This window comes from Panthera tigris, chromosome C2, assembly GCF_018350195.1.
Source record: "Panthera tigris isolate Pti1 chromosome C2, P.tigris_Pti1_mat1.1, whole genome shotgun sequence".
Taxonomy (NCBI): Eukaryota; Metazoa; Chordata; class Mammalia; order Carnivora; family Felidae; genus Panthera; species Panthera tigris.
The window spans coordinates 103611065-103627585 of record NC_056668.1 but is presented as its reverse complement, the minus strand read 5'-3'; the positions used below and the strand labels follow the sequence as shown (position 1 = coordinate 103627585).

At 36.2% G+C, this 16521-nt stretch overlaps 1 protein-coding gene across 1 annotated transcript in view; it reads left to right on the top strand.

Moving 5' to 3' along the window:
- SMC4 (structural maintenance of chromosomes 4) overlaps positions 1–16521 on the top strand; it is a 46184-nt gene that overhangs the window by 16730 nt on the left and 12933 nt on the right. The window contains exons 8-13 of the mRNA XM_042956574.1: positions 2978–3118; positions 3978–4128; positions 5479–5643; positions 8170–8403; positions 9376–9561; positions 11381–11542. Coding sequence (XP_042812508.1) covers positions 2978–3118; positions 3978–4128; positions 5479–5643; positions 8170–8403; positions 9376–9561; positions 11381–11542 — 1039 coding nt within the window. The remainder of the gene's footprint in view (positions 1–2977; positions 3119–3977; positions 4129–5478; positions 5644–8169; positions 8404–9375; positions 9562–11380; positions 11543–16521) is intronic.

Sequence of the window (16521 nt, the reverse complement as noted above, 5' to 3'; positions counted from 1 at the left end):
TCCTTCTTTGTCTCTTGTTACAGTCTTTGTTTTAAAGTCTATTTTGTTTGATACAAGTATTGCTACGCTTTCTTTTCACTTCCATTTGAATGATAATTGCTTTTCTATCCCTTCAGGTTCAATCTGCATCTTTAGGTTTGAAATGAGTCTCTTGTAGCAGCATCTAGATGGTCTTGCTTTTTTATCCATTCTGTCTCCCTATGTCTCCCCTATGGGAGCCTGCAGTCCATTTACATTCAAAGTACTTATTGACAGATATGTACTTGTTGCCATTTTATTACTTGTTTTATGGTTTTTTCTGTAGTTCTTTTCTATTCTTGCTCTTCTCAAGAAAGCTTGCCAGCTTTCGTTAGTAATATACTTGCATTCCTTTCTCGCGCATTAAGTTAATGGTCACATCAGTGCACCCATTCTTTACTCCTTTCCTGCCACATTTTGGGTATATGGTGACATACTTTACATCCTTTTATTTTGTGAATGCTTTGACTGGTTTTCATAGATATACTTAATTTCCTGCTTTTGTACTTCATACTTTTCTTACTGACATTTCTTGTCAGGCTGGTTTAGTGGTCATGAATTCCTTTAATCAAGTTTGGGAAACTATCCTTCTGTTCTAAACGATAGCCTTGCTGGATAGAGTTTTCTTGGCTGCAGGTTTTTTCCGTCAGCATTTTTTGAGTATATCATGCCACTCCATTCTGGCCTGCAGTTTCTGCTGAAAAATCTGCTAATAGCTTTATGGGGTTTCCATTTTATGTAACTTTTCTCTTTTTAAAAGATTTTAAAAGTCTTTATCACTACTTTTTGCTATTTTAATTACTATCTGTTTTGGTGGGGATACCCTTGGGTTTATTTTTGAGGGGCTCTCTGTGCTTCCTTGATCTAGATTTCTGTTTCCCCAAGTTTGGGGGAGTTTTCACTATTCTTCCAGTGCAATTTCTGCCCCCTTTTCTGTCTCTTCTCCTGAGACCCCTATGATGTGAATGTTATTTCATTTGATGCTGTTACTGAGTTCCCTAAGTCTCTTCATTTACTATTTTTTTCTCCTTTTCAGTTTGATTGTTTTCCATTACTCTGTCTTCCAGGTCAGTGATCCTTCTGCTTCCTCTATTCTACTATATATTCTCTTTAGTGCATTTTTAGTTTCAGTTGTTGAGCTCTTCATCTCTGATTGGTGCTTTTTTAGGTTTTCTGTCTCTTTGTATTGAGGGTCTCAGTGAGATTCTCCCCTCTTTTCCTCAAGTCCAGTTAGGATCTTTGTGAGCATTACTTTAAATTATCAGGTATATTGCTTTTCTCGGTTTTGTTTAGCTCTCTTGTGATTTTGTCCTGTCCTTTCATTTGGGACCTATTTCTGTGTCACCTCATTTTGTCCAACTCTCTAGGTTTTCCTGTGTGTTAGGATAGTCAGCTACGTCTTCTGCTCTTGGAAGTAGTGGCTTTATGAAGAAAAGGTCCTATAGTGTCCTGCAATGCAATGTCCCGTGTTCACCAGAACTTGGCACTTCAGGGGTGTCTCATATGTGTTGCATGTAACCCCACTGTGGGTCTGAGCTGCATGTGCCTTCAATCCAGTCATGTGCAATGGCTCACTCTGCCTGTTGGGCAAGGTTTGTTCCCTGTGTTGTTAGTGGGCCAGTCTGGGGCCACTTGAGTCAGACAGGCATTTGCCAGAGATGCAGTAGCACCAAACTGCAGGACACTTTCCCCGTTGTCCCTTGAGAAGTTTTCATTGGTGGGTAGGGCCTGCAGCCAGACCAAATGACTGCTCCCAGCCCACTGCTGAGGCTCAAGTCAAACTGGTATGTGTGGTTACCTTCCCCTCTCCTCAGGACAGGTGGCACTTTGGTGTGGTGCTGGCTTCTGTCTGTGCTCCTTGCACATTGCCAGGCTTGTGGCACCACTTTGGATAGGCTTTGGCCAACGGGCATGCTGGAGGGGGCAGGACTGGAGGAGAATTGGGGTGGGGGTGGGGGTTGAGGAAGCTCTTCGCAAGATAGATGGAGAGTATTGGCACTGCACTGGTTCCCGAAGGTGTCTCTGTATCTAGGCTGGGAGATAGGGGAGAAAATGGTACCTGCCAGCTCTCTTGTTTCTCCTTAATATATCTGCCCTCCGGCACATGCTCTGAGATTAGTAAATAAATTTCTTTCACATATACTTCAGTCTTTCAAACTGTTGATTCTATGCTCTATCTCCATGGGACTTTTTGTTGTGCTGTCTCTTTAAGGGTCGCAGTCTCTGTTTCCTTTCAACCTCCCATCTGATTTTTCCAGGTGTGACATCCCACTGATTGTAAGAACTCTCAAAATTAGTCCCCTCTAGTTTTTAAAGCCAAATGGGGAGTTGTCTTCCCCATGCCTGGGATTCTTGTAGTGAGGGTCTGTTTTTCTCCCTTTTTCATGCTCATAGCATTCCTGCCTCCGAAGAACAGTTCCAATGGGTCCCTTTAGCCCCAACCACCTTCTCCACCCTTCCCACCCTCTTTAATGTGGCCTCTTCTCTACATGTAGCTGTGGAGGATGTTCTGCCAGTCTTCCTCATTTTCTGGGTTTACACTGATAAGGGTGTTAATCTAGTTGTAGCCTTGGGACAAGGAGAACTTAAGATCATCCTACCTGCCACCTTTCCCTGAAGTCCTCAAAGTTGACTTTTAAGTATTCTACTTTAAGTTGGGAGGTGGGTTCACAAGTGTTTATTAATGTACTTAATAGTTCTACACATACATTCTCTATTATGCATGTAATAGCCAATCTAATTTTGTTTGTATGGAACCAATTTTGTTCCTAATTCTAGCTTTGACCCTGAATTAGGTCTGTACTGCAGTACCCCCTGTGCCTCACCCTGTAGCCCTAGGTAATTAATTGTAAATTGGTTGTAGTTAAGAATACTGTAGAAACCACTAATTTTACTAAGTTATTACACAATTTTAGAAATGGCATTTTAGGATCTCTGATTTTTATTTTCCTTTTTCTAGTTATGATCTGCAGAAACGAATTGCTGAAATGGAATCTCAAAAGGAAAAAATTCATGAAGATACCAAAGAAATTAATGAGAAGAGCAATATACTGTCAAATGAAATGAAAGCTAAGAATAAAGCTGTAAAAGATGTAGAAAAGTAATAATCTTTTGGAAAGTACTAAAGTGTTTAGGTTGTTGTTTTTACGTGTATTTTATATATATACATATATATATATATATATATATATATACATATATATATATATACATATACATATACATATACACACACACACACACACATATATATATAAACTTTATGCCAGCACATAAATGTAATGCCAGCTGTAATTTGCTAACTTATAAAATGGTCTCCTTTTTCAGAAAAAGAATAAAAAACCTAATTGCCCTGCATCCAGTTGATCATCACAAATTCAGTGCCCAACACTGGTCCTAAATTAACAGAAGATGCTGCCTCCTAGTGGCAGAACACAATAATACACGGCAAAAAAAAAAAAGTTTAACCTGGCAGCTTAGTTGTCTTAAGAATAAACAGTCCACACATCTTAAGAATTAGGTTACTCTAATTCTTAATTAGTAATTAGGTTACTTTTTTTTTTTTTATTTTTTTTAAGTTTCATCATGACCCTTCTCTATGCCTTCTCACAGTATTTGGTGACACCAATGTCTCTTACCTATGTGATTTTTTTTTTTTTCTTTAAAATGAGTTTTACATTGTGGTAATGTATTTCTATACCTTGACTCTATAGTAACCAGGAAATGTAGTATTTCCCATCCAGTTTAGAAAGGCAAAGCAACTCTTGTAATCATATTTTAATGGCTCCCTCAAATTTAGTGGAAGGAGAGAACCAGTTTGAAAATGGTTAGCTCTAGAATCTTACCTTGTAAGAGCTTGGACACATTTACAGAGGCAGTGTCCCAGGCAGAACATGTAGCATGACTTTGAAATAAATGAGTATCTAAAATAGTGACTAATAATTCTCTTTATTTGTTAGGAAACTGAATAAAATTACAAAATTTATTGAGGAAAACAAAGAAAAATTTACACAGCTAGATTTAGAAGATGTTCAAGTTAGGGAAAAATTAAAACATGCTTCAAGTAAAGCCAAAAAACTGGAGAAACAACTTCAAAAAGATAAAGAGAAGGTAGGTTTTGAAAGAAATCTTACAAATTTCATATCTGAATATCAGATTTAATTTTCATGGATGTGCCACTCCCTCATTTTTTAAGCAAATGAGTTGGGATTCTGAATATTAAGTGTTCTAGGATTTATCTCTGATTGTGACTTTTTTTTTTCTCCAAAGGTAAATTTTGCATTCATTGGCTTTGAGATTTAGAGTTTATGTTTCTGTGTCATATATTGTTGGGAAAATACTTATCAAGTCACCAATTCTATTTGATAGTAAACAACATAGTTTTCCTTTTCTTAATGTAATGGTTTAAAGAGATGTTTTTGGTTATGTATTCTGAAATTTTGAAAACATTACCTGCCTCCTAGAGAGTATCAGAATAAGAGTTCTCTCTTGGAAAGGAGGGAAGGGGAAACTCAAAAATCTACAGAGGGTGGATTAGCTATTCTGAGGTTTTAAAAACGATTAAGTTTGGAACAGAACGCATTATTTCCTAGGAATCAGTCCCTAATGATCAATTGGCAGTCTTTCAAACTATTTTCATAACTAACAGATATTAATAGATATGACATCTAAGTCCCTTCTCCCAAAAAAGGCTTTGTACCATATAACTACATGTTAGTTATAATATAGGCTCTCCTTTATGTTGTATTTTTCCAAATGCATTTGTTTACAAAATACTTTCCACTCAGTATGGGAATAAATCTTGGGCAAATCAGTGTTTGAGGGTCATCATTTTTGGGAAATGTTGAACTCTGGTGCTGGATAATCTGAACAAACCAACGTGGATTTGAGGGTAATGCTTAAATTGGACAGACTAAGCCAACTGTAACTCTTATAGAGGTATTAGTCTTTAGGCATCAAATGTCAATAAGTGGTTATTACCAAAGGTATTAATGGAATAAGATATTACTCCTACATGGTGACTCTGGAAGGGTAATGTGAAAGATTTTAGGATTTCGGGGAGGCCACGGGGTGTAAAAGTCATCCATGGTAAGTTTCAATATACCATGAAGGACAGTTTAGGAAATTCCACATAGCCAGAGTATATTAATTGGTGAAGAAGGATAGTTATAGCCTGAAAGTAGAACAGAAGGAAGAAAGACCTGAACGCCAGCCAAGGAGAATTCTCTTCCATAACAAATGAGGAATTCATAGAATTTACTGTTAAATTAAGAGCACAGAAATTGCAGTAAATGGTTAAGAAAGTATTTGCTAAAGCCAGCTAGTTCAAGTCAAATTACAAAGGAAACCACAAAGACTTAGAGGATACTGAGAAATGCTTTTAAATAAGCCAAATACTGATGATACTGGATAGCCTAAAGGTACATGCTCCTCCAAGTTTAAATTGTTTTACAATCTTAGGTTGAAGAATTTAAAAGTATACCTGCCAAGAGTGAGAAAATCATAAATGAGACAACAACTCGAAATAGTGCCCTTGAGAAGGAAAAAGAGAAAGAAGAAGAAAAATTGAAAGAAGTTATGGATAGCCTTAAACAGGAAACACAAGGGCTTCAAAAAGAAAAAGAAGTAAGATTCTTTATCAGTTGGTGTCTAGGTGACTTTTTTTTAACTTGAAGAATGTTTTTGTGTGGTAATAGTAAAAACTCAACTGTTAGAAAAATTTTGGACTTACAATATCTAGCATTCATAAAAATAGCTTAAATTCTTTTTGTTTTCTACTTTCCCATTTAAAAAAAAAAGTTAAATGAGAATTTATGGTGGAGGCAGGAAATGCCCTTATTTGATTTCATCAAATAGCTTTTTGTCTTCTCTTAATTAGTTAACACCTGTAAAAACATGGAACCACACTAACCACAAGTTGATAAGTACCTTTCTTTTCTCCTGTAGCACTTGTATAATAGTTTATGGCTCTTGAGTCAGTTCTTGGTTTGAAATCCTACATCAGTCATTATCTCTCTGTATAGGCTGTTAGGTCTCAAAGTCCTCTTTCTCAAGATGGAAGAAAATATTACCCATCTTGTGAATCTTTTTAAAAATAAAATGTACATACTCTTACATAAAGTGCCTAGAAAGTAAGAAATTAATAAAAATATTAGCTATTTTAGCACTTCATTAATAGGAGTATGAGGTTGTCATATTGATATGTCTTATCAACCCAATGAGAGTATAAAGCATGAAGCTTAGCTGTCTTTGTTTATATTCACAGCCTTTTTGACAGAACTGAGTATGCTGAGTAGAAATTGTAAAAGGTGCACCTGGGTGGCTCAGTTGGTTATGTCTGACTTGATTTGGGCTCAGGTTGTGAGTTCAAGCCGCACATTGGCCTCTGCGCTGACAGGGTAGAGCCTCTTGGAATTCTCTCTCCTCCTCTCTCTGACCCTCCTGTGTATTCTCCTTCTATATCAAAATAAATATATTTTAAAAAAGAAATTGTAATAGATAATACTAATGAGTTGAATTGATTTATGTTCCATAAGTTATGTAAGACTTAAGTACCTAAGTTATAGACTTCTATACAAACTTTGTTAATTGTACTTCAGTAAAGTTGTATTGGGTTTGTGGGCTTTTTAAGCTACAGATTTAATAGATTCTGTTTTGGAATGGGGCATGTTCTAATGCCATACTACAGAACTTTATAACATGCCCATGTGATAAAATGGCAATAGGTAATGCAATAGCTTTCATGAATAGTATATATGGATACAGATTTTCACATTTGCTCATCTAATACATATTGAGTACTTCTGTGTATCTTGGCAACGTGTATTAATGACAAAGCCAGGACACCCATCCAAGTGTCTTCATTCCTCAATATAGTAGCTAAAAAGAGGTTCTGCCACTTGAGTGATTGCATGACTTTGAGCAAGTTACTTAAACTGTAGCCTGTTTCCTCAAAATGAGCATAATTATGATATTCACCTCATGAAATTGTTATCTTCAAGAATTCATATATAACATTCGTAATAGGCCTAGAACATTGTGAGCAGTGTGTACTTGTGTGTTAGTGTTCATGGTTTTTACCATTTGACATTTAAACTGATTATCTGATGATTTTGCACATAACCCCATGGTCCTGGGTCTGTTCCCTTATGTGCAAAACAAAAGGATTAAGCTTTTGTAAGTGCTTTCTTACGCCATTATTCTAATAAATAGATCCTTTCTACATAGTTATGGTAGCCCCAAATTTCTGCTCACTTGTCAAATATAACCAGTTTCGAGTATTACCTGGCCTTAACCTCTAAAATTTACAAAGGTTCATGGGGTGCCTGGGCAGCTCAGTCAGTTGACCATGTGACTCTTGATTTCAGGTCATGATGTCACAGTTTGTGAGATCAAGCCCCTCGTTGGCTCTGTGCTGACAGTGCAAAGCCTGCTTAGAATTCTCTCTCTCCCCCTCTCTCTGTTCATCCCCTCTTCTCTCTCTCAAAATAAATATATAAACTTTAAAAAGTAAAATTTACAGGGGTGCCTAGCTGGCTCAGTCATTTAAGCGTCAGCTTTGGCTCAGGTCATGATCCTACAGTTTGTGAGTTCGAGCCCCGCGCTGGACTCTGTGCTGACAGCTCGGAGCCTGGAGCCTGCTTTGGATTTTGTGTCTCCCTCTCTCTCTGCTCTTCCCCCATTCATGCTCTGTCTCTCTCTCCTTCAAAAATAAACATTAAAAAAAATTTTTTTAATTAAAATAAAATTTACAAAGATTCTCAACATAAATCTACTTGAGGAAACTTTCTGCTGAATAGTCTTTACACTTAGCCATTTCAGGTAAGGTAATGTGGAATACCATGGATCTAGAGTTTACACTCAAATTTTTGTTTTTTGAACACTCATTTTTGTTGGTGTTTTAATTTCCAAAAAGCATATTTACATCTAGTTCATTAAGTGCTTGTGAAATCAATTGGGAAGAGACTATGTACAGTGAACATTGGCAACCCGGCAAAAACTATTAGTGTGTTCAGCTTGTAAGAATTATTTATTTTTATGTATTATGTTTGTAGAATCTTTAAAGTTGAATTCAAGATGTATGGTTTCTGTTTCAGCTTAGGTTTGAAAACATGTATTTCAGATTTAATGGAGTCCATCGTATTTTAACAGAGTCGAGAGAAAGAACTTATGGGTTTCAGCAAATCAGTAAATGAAGCACGTTCAAAGATGGATGTAGCTCAGTCAGAACTTGATATCTATCTCAGTCGTCATAACACTGCAGTGTCTCAATTAAGTAAGGCCAAGGAAGCTCTAACTGCAGCATCTGAGACTCTCAAAGAAAGGAAAACTGCGATCAGAGATATAGAGGCAAAACTCCCTCAATCTGAACTGGAATTAAAAGAGGTAAATCTTTGCTTCTGTATTTTTTCTGAATATTGTTTATCAATCCAAGTTTTCAATTTATATGTTTGTATATTTATATTTTTTAATCTAAACATCTGAACTGGCATAAATGTGTAAGAATGAATATATAAACCAATTAGTGTAATTTTTTCTGATACTGAATTTATGGAAGTCATCAGGGAATTTCATGACCAATTAGAATTTTAATGTAAACTTAAATTGTATTCAGTGACCACTTCTGTCTTGTTGGTAATTCAGTTTATTTGGGGGGTAAATTATATTTGTAACTTGAGCTTTTACTTTATACTCTTGACTGGTAATAGAGGTAATAATTTAAAGCCAGGAGGGAGGAAGAATGTCAGGAAAAGTGGTTGGTCTAATTTAAGAGATTGAGAAACTGAGAGTTTGGGGATTTATGTACGTGTGTATGATTCCTTTTGTTGACAGCCTGGCATTTTTGTATAGCAATAGTGCTATTCACCTACCATATTCCCTTTCATTTCAAAGCTATGATTTTTTAAAAAGAAAATTACATATATAATAAATATCTTTCATTATTTAGAATGCAAAGCACACTATAACCATAGTCCTGCCCGGTCCCTTAAATTCTGGGTCCTATACCAACGTCTGTTTTTGATTAGTGCAGACCTTAGGAATTGGAACACACTTATGCATAACTTTGTGGTATGGAACTGAGATTTCCACACACTAGCTCTACTCGTTCTATCAATCAGTTTACTACTAGAACCATATTGCACTTAGGGTCCTTGTTATTGACCCAAATAATTTATATTCCTTTAAAATAGAAAACCCATCCATATTTAGAAACCCACACCCAGCAGTTTGGAAGTTTAGTTCTGGTTCAAGTGTTTTTTATTGGTCGTCTTTTTTGAGGCATTACAACTAATTCTATGCTATTAGAATTAGGTTGGGCGTATGTTTCTGGGATTCATTTCTTTTTCTCACTTTTAGAAAGAAAAAGAACTTGAAAAACTTACACAAGAAGAATTAAAATTGAAAAGTTTGGTTCGTGATCTTTTCCAAAAAGTTGAAGAAGCAAAGAGTTCCGTAGCAATGAATCGAAGTAGAGGGAAAGTCCTTGATGCAATAATTCAAGAAAAAAAATCTGGCAGGATTCCAGGAATATATGGAAGATTGGTAAAGTAGATTTATTTAGAAATGGCTCAAGATACTGTAAATAATTTTCTTTCTTTGACTTAACTATAATACTGAGTTGCTGTAACATTCATTTTTGTTTAAAAGACCTTTTTGCTCTTAGTACTCCGTCATGGTAAAATTCTTTGTGGTATGGATTATCTCATATTAAACGTAGTTTTTTATCTTTTAGTTTTAGATAACTACCATTTAGTACCAAGAAGGAAAAAAACTAGCAATGATAAGGAAATTTAACAAAACCACTTTATTCTTTTTTTAAAAAATAAAGAATTTGATAAATTCTGGATTTTATACCATTATACTGAAGATTGTGGCTAGAGTTTAGGGAAATCGGGATAAGGCAGAAACCCAAGGCTAGCAATAGTGGAGACCATTACTGCTCTTGAATTTGAAGAGGGAAGGGAGCTGTAGCCATGGCTACAGGGTGGCCAGAAGGAAATGGGGAAAATATTTCAACCCCCTTCAACTCCTACCCTGCCATCTCTAGCTGTTACTTCACATTTTCTAAAGCTTAGAAAACCAAGGAACCAGTTAGTGCAGTCCCTGAGTCAGCCTTCCAGAGAAAGGAGAAAAGAGAATGATTTGTAAGTGCAAATGAAAATTACCGAGCAGAGTTGCTTCCATGTCTCCAGGCCGTGTGACTTACACCTTATTTACTTGGGAGATATAATTTGAATCTCTTCTTTTGCTTTCAAAGAAAAAGCTAGTCTGTATGAATGCTGCTTCATGGCTAATTAATAGGTTGATAAACAGGCAAATATGTTTTATGGGGACTTACATAATCTTAGCTGGCTTTCAATAGTTCAAAAAAATTTTTTTTTCTGTTTACTTATTTTGAGAAAGAGAGTGCACACAAGCTGGGGAGAGGCAAAGAGAGGGAGAAAATCCCCTAACAGGCTCCATGCTCAGCACAGGATTTGATCTCCCACTGTGAGATCACAACCTGAGCTGGCCACTTGACCAATTGAGCCACGCAGGCGCTCCAATTTATTTATTTATTTTGTTATTTTTTAGAAAGCAAGCAAGAGCAAGGGAGGGAGAGAGGGAATCCTAAACAGGCTTCACACTGAGTGTGGAGCCCAATGCAGAGTTTGATCCCACGACCCCAGGATCATGACCCAAGCCGAAATCGACTCAAATGCTGAGCAGTCGAACCACCCAGGAGCCCCCAAATTTCATTATTTTAGGAAGTTATTATTTTGCTTATGCTGTAGTGCTTTTAAGGTTGACAGATTTGAAAATCTTTACATTGTACGTTTTTGTTTTCATGAAACAGTTCATTTTGTGCTCATTAAAAATCCAAACTTTGCATATCTTAAAAATTTTTTTAAAGGTGCATTAAAAACTAGTAGTGATTGAAAAAAGGGGAAGGTTGAGTGAGAGGAACACATATTTTTCATTGTGTACCTTTTGTGTTTTTAAAAACCATGTGTAGGGGCACCTGGGTGGCTCAGTCGGTTAAGCGGCTGGCTTCGGCTCAGGTCCATGATCTCACGGTCCTTGAGTTCGAGCCCCGCGTCGGGCTCTGTGCTGACAGCTCAGAGCCTGGAGCCTGTTTCAGATTCTGTGTCTCCCTCTCTCTGCCCCTCCCCCGTTCATGCTCTGTCTCTCTGTCTCAAAAATAAATAAAACATTAAAAAAAATTTTTTTTAAATAAATAAAATAAAAATAAAAACCATGTGTAAGTATAGTTTTTCAAGTAAAAGTAACTTGAAAAATATGTAGGAATTATAATGAAATGATCCTGTGCCTAATTATTGATTGTGCAATGATTTTTTTTCTCCCTGCCTCTTATTATTAGGGAGACTTAGGAGCAATTGATGAAAAATACGATGTTGCTATTTCATCCTGTTGTCATGCATTAGACTACATTGTTGTTGATTCTATTGATACAGCTCAAGATTGTGTGAACTTCCTTAAAAGACAAAATATTGGAGTTGCAACCTTTATAGGTTTGGATAAGGTAGGTATTCATAATAAGCTACCTCTAATTTAATTTTAAAGTACTAAATTGTTTTCTGTATTTGAACTCTAGCTTTTTTCTTTATAGTTATTTAGTGAACAGCTGGTAGGTTTTGAGGATATTTTAGGCCGTGGGGTTATATAGTTGTAAGAAAAAACCTTGCAATGCCTCCCTTAAAGGAGGAATATACATTCTGATATTAGAGTGACTGATAGCTTGGCGTTTCTAACTTCCATCATCAGTAACTGCTTTTAATAAAACAAAAACCTTTACAGAGATAGAATTCACGTACCATAAAATTAACTATTTTAAAGTGTAGAGTTCATTGGTTTTAGTGTATTTATAAGATTGTTAAATTATGACCACTAATTTCAGAATGTTTTCATCACCCCAAAAAGAAATCTCATACTCATTCCCAGTCAAAACCTATCTCCTGCCACCTGCAGTTTGTACTCTGCTTTTTGATTTACCTGTTGTGGATATTTTGTATAAATGGAATCATACAGTCTGTAGGTTTTTGTGTATGTTGTCTTAGGTTTTCAAAGTTTATCCATGTTGTAGCATGTATCAGCAGCTCATTCCTCTTTATTGCCAAATGATGCTCCTTGTGTGAATATACCACATTTTGTTTATCCATTCGACAGTGATGAACATTTGTGTTGTTTCCATGTTTGGGCTATTATGGCTAATTGCTGTTATGAACATTCATACACAGATTTTTGTGCATACCTGTTTTCAGCTCTCTTTGGTTAATATCTAGGAGTAGAATTGCTGGGTTACCTGTTAACTATTTAACATTTTGAGGAACTGCCAAACTCTTTCCCATTGTGGCTATACAATATCCTACCTGTAATGTATAGTTTCCAGTATCTTTACATCCTCACCAACACTTGTTTCTACATCTATTTTATTATAACCATCTTAGTGTTGGGTATGTAGTGGTCTCTTACTGTGGTTTTGATTTGCATTTCCTGATTACTAATGTTGAATATTTTTTCATGTGCTTATTGGGCATTTGTTTATCTTCTTTGAAGAAGTATCTATTCAAATCCCTTGCCTATTTGTTCATTGCTTTATTTGTCTTACTAGTAAGTTTTAAGAGTTTTTTCATATATTTTGGGTGCAAGTCTCTTGTCACATATATGTTTGCAGATGTTTTCTCCCATTCTGTGCATTGTCTTCACTTCCTTGACAGTGTCCTCTGAAGCACAGTTGTTTAAAATTTTAATCATTTTGTCGAATTTTGTTTTAAATGTTTTGTTTAAATGTTCTTATGTTGTGTGTGTCATATCTAAGAAACTACTGCATAATCCAAGCACATGGTGATTTACCTCCTGTTTTCTTCTGAGTTTTGTGGCTTTAGCTTTTACATTTTGGTTTTTAGTGCATGTTCAGTTAATTTTATAACACAGAGTAAAGTGTACCTCTACTCTTAGATGTAGATATCAGTTGTTTCAGCACCACTTGTTGAAAAGACTATTCTTTCCCCATTGAATTTTCTTGGCATCTGTCAAAGATCAACTGACCATAAATCTGAGGGTTTATTTCTGAATTCTCCATTTGTCTATGTATCTATTCTTATGAGTACCACACTGTTTATTTTAAATTATTTTATTTATTTTTTAATTTATATCCAAGTTAGTTAGCATACAGTGCAATAATGATTTCAGTAGATTCCTTATTGCCCCTTAGCCATTTAGCCCATCCCCCCTCCCATAGTCCCTCCAGTAACCCTCTGTTTGTTCTCCATATTTAAGCATCTCTTATGTTTCATCCCCTTCCGTTTTTATATTATTTTTGCTTCCGTTTTTATATTATTTTTGCTTCCCTTATGTTCATCTGTTTTTTATCTTAAAGTCCTCATATGAGTGAAGTCATATGATTTTTGTCTTTTTCTGAGTAATTTCACTTAGCATAATATCCTCTTGTTCCATCCGTTTAGTTGCAAATAGCAAGATTTCATTCTTTTTGATTGCTGAGTAATACTGTATTGTATATATATACCATGTCTTCTTTGTCCATTCTGTCCATCAATGGATATTTGGGCTCTTTCCATACTTTGGCTATTGTTGATAGTGCTGCTACAAACATGGGGGTGCATGTGTCCCTTTGAAACAGCACACCTGTATCCCGTGGATAAATGCCTAGTAGTGCAATTGCTGGGTTGTAGGGTAGTTCTATTTTTAGTTTTTTGAGGAACCTCCACACTGTTTTCCAGAGTGGCTGCACCAGCTTGCATTGCCACCAACAATGCAAAAGAGATCCTCTTTCTCCTCATCCTCGCCAACATCTGTTGTTGCCTGAGTTGTTAATGTTAACCATTCTGACAGGTGTAAGGTGGTATCTCATTGTGGTTTTGATTTGTATTTCCCTGATGATGAGTGATGTGGAGCAGTTTTTCATGTGTCGGTTGGCCATCTGGATGTTTTCCTTGGAGAAGTGTCTATTCATGTCTTTTGCCCATTTCTTCACTGGATTATTTGTTTTTTGGGTGTTGAGTGTGATAAGGTCTTTATAGATTTTGGATACTGAACCTTTATCTGATATGTCATTTGCAAATATCTTCTCTCATTCTGTCAGTTGCCTTTTAGTTTTGCTGATTGTTTCCTTTGCTGTGCAGAAGCTTTTTATTTTGATGAGGTCCCAGTAGTTCATTTTTGCTTTTGTTTCTCTTGCCTCTGGAGACATGTTGAGTAAGAAGTTGCTGTGGCCAAGATCAAAGAGGTTTTTGTCTGCTTTGTCCTCGAGAATTGTGATGGCTTCCTGCCTTACATTGAGGTCGTTCATCCATTTTGAGTTTATTTTTGTGTATGGTATAAGAAAGTGGTCCAGGTTCATTCTTCTGCATGCTGCTGTCCAGTTTTCCCAGCACCACTTGCTGAAGAGACTGTCTTTATTCCATTGGATATTCTTTCCTGCTTTGTCAAAGATTAGTTGGCCATATGTTTGTGGGTCCATTTCTGGGTTCCCTATTCTGTTCCATTGATTGGAGTGTCTCTTCTTGTGCCAGTACCATATTGTCTTGATGATTACAGCTTTGTAGTATAGCTTGAAGCCCGGGATTGTGATGCCTCCTGCTTTGGTTTTCTTTTTCAAGATTGCTTTGGCTATTGGGGGTCTTTTCTGGTTCCATACAAATTTTAGGATTATCTGTTCTAGCTCTGTGAAGAATGCTGGTGTTATTTTGATAGGGATTGCATGGAACATGTAGATTGCTTTGGGTAGTATCGACATTTTAACAGTATTTGTTCTTCCTATCCAGGAACATGGAATATTTTTTCCATTTTTTATGTCTTCTTCATTTTCCTTCATAAGCTTTCTATAGTTTTCAGTGTATAGATTTTTCACCTCTTTGGTTAGATTTATTCCTAGGTATTTTATGGGTTTTGGTGCAATTGTAAATGAGACTGATTCCTTGATTTCTCCTTCTGTTACTTCATTGTTGGTGTATAGGAATGCAACCAATTTCTGTGCATTGATTTTTATATCCTGCAACTTTGCTGACTTCATGAATCAGTTCTAGCAGTGTTTTGGTGGAATCTTTAGGGTTTTCTATATAGAACATCATGTCATCTGCGAAGAGCATATGTTTGACCTCCTACTGGCCGATTGGATGCCTTTTATTTCTTTATGTTGTCTGATTGCAGAGGCTAAGACTTCCAATACTATGTTGAATAACAGTGGCGAGAGTGGACATCCCTGTCTTGTTCCTGACCTAGGGGGAAAGCTCTCAGTTTTTCCTCATTGAGGATGATGTTAGCAGTGGGTCTTTCATTTATGGCTTTTATGATCTTGAGGTATGCTCCTTCGATCCCTACTTTCTTGAGGGTTTTTATCAACAAAAGGATGCTGTATTTTGTCAAATGCTTTCTCTGCATCTATCGTGAGGATCATGAGTACCACAGTCTTAATTACTATAGCTTTGTAATAAGGTTTGAAATCAGTAGTTCTCTAATTTTGTTGTTCTTTTTTTAATTAATTTTTTAATTTTTTATGTATGTTTATTAATTTTGAGAGAGCATGTGAGCAGGGAGGGGCAGAGAGAGAGGGAGAGAGAGAATCCCAAGTAGGCTTTGTTCTGTCAGCACAGAGCCCGATGAAGGGCTCAGTCTCACAAACCATGAGATCATGACGTGAGCTGAAATCAAGAGTTGGATGCTTAACCAACTGAGCCGCCCAGGCACTCCTAATTTTATTCTTTTATATCAAGATTGTTCTAATTTCCATATGAATTTTAAGATTAGCTGGTCAGGGGTACCTAGGTGGCACAGTCAGTAAAGCATGTAACTCTTGATCTCTGCTCAGGTCATGATCTCATGGTTCTTGAGATCGAGCACCCCTTTGGGCTATCCACTGATGGTGTGGGACAACCTTGGGATTCTGTCTCTCTTCTCTGTTCCTCCCCAGCTTATGCACACTCTCAAAGTAAATAAACTTTAAAAAAAAAAAATTAACGATTAGTGGGTCAGTTTGGGGAGGAGAGGGAAGGCAACTGGGATTTTGATGCAGGTTGAATTGAATCTATAGATCAATTTGGGTTGCCATCTTAACAATTTTAAACCTTAACAATCCAGGAACTGGGGCTGTCTTCCATTTATTTAGGTCTAAATTCATACTATAATATTTTACAGCATTTAGTGTATAGGTCTTTTGTTGTTAAATGTATTTCTAAGTTTTTTGGGGTTTTCTGTCTTGTTTAATATGATACGATAATTGGAATTTTTTAATCCCACTTTTAAGTTATTCATTACTAGTGTGTACAAGTACAATTAATTTTTATACATTGATCTTGTATCCTACCAATTTGCTGAATTCATATTAGGTTTAATAGTTTTGTGTGTGTGCATTCCCTAGGATTTGTATATATAATATCATGTCATCTGTGAATAGAATTTTATACTTTTTAAATAATGGTGAAATAATTATGCAGATATTCAGAACCTTGTATACATGTTCTTACATGTTACATGTGTATATTA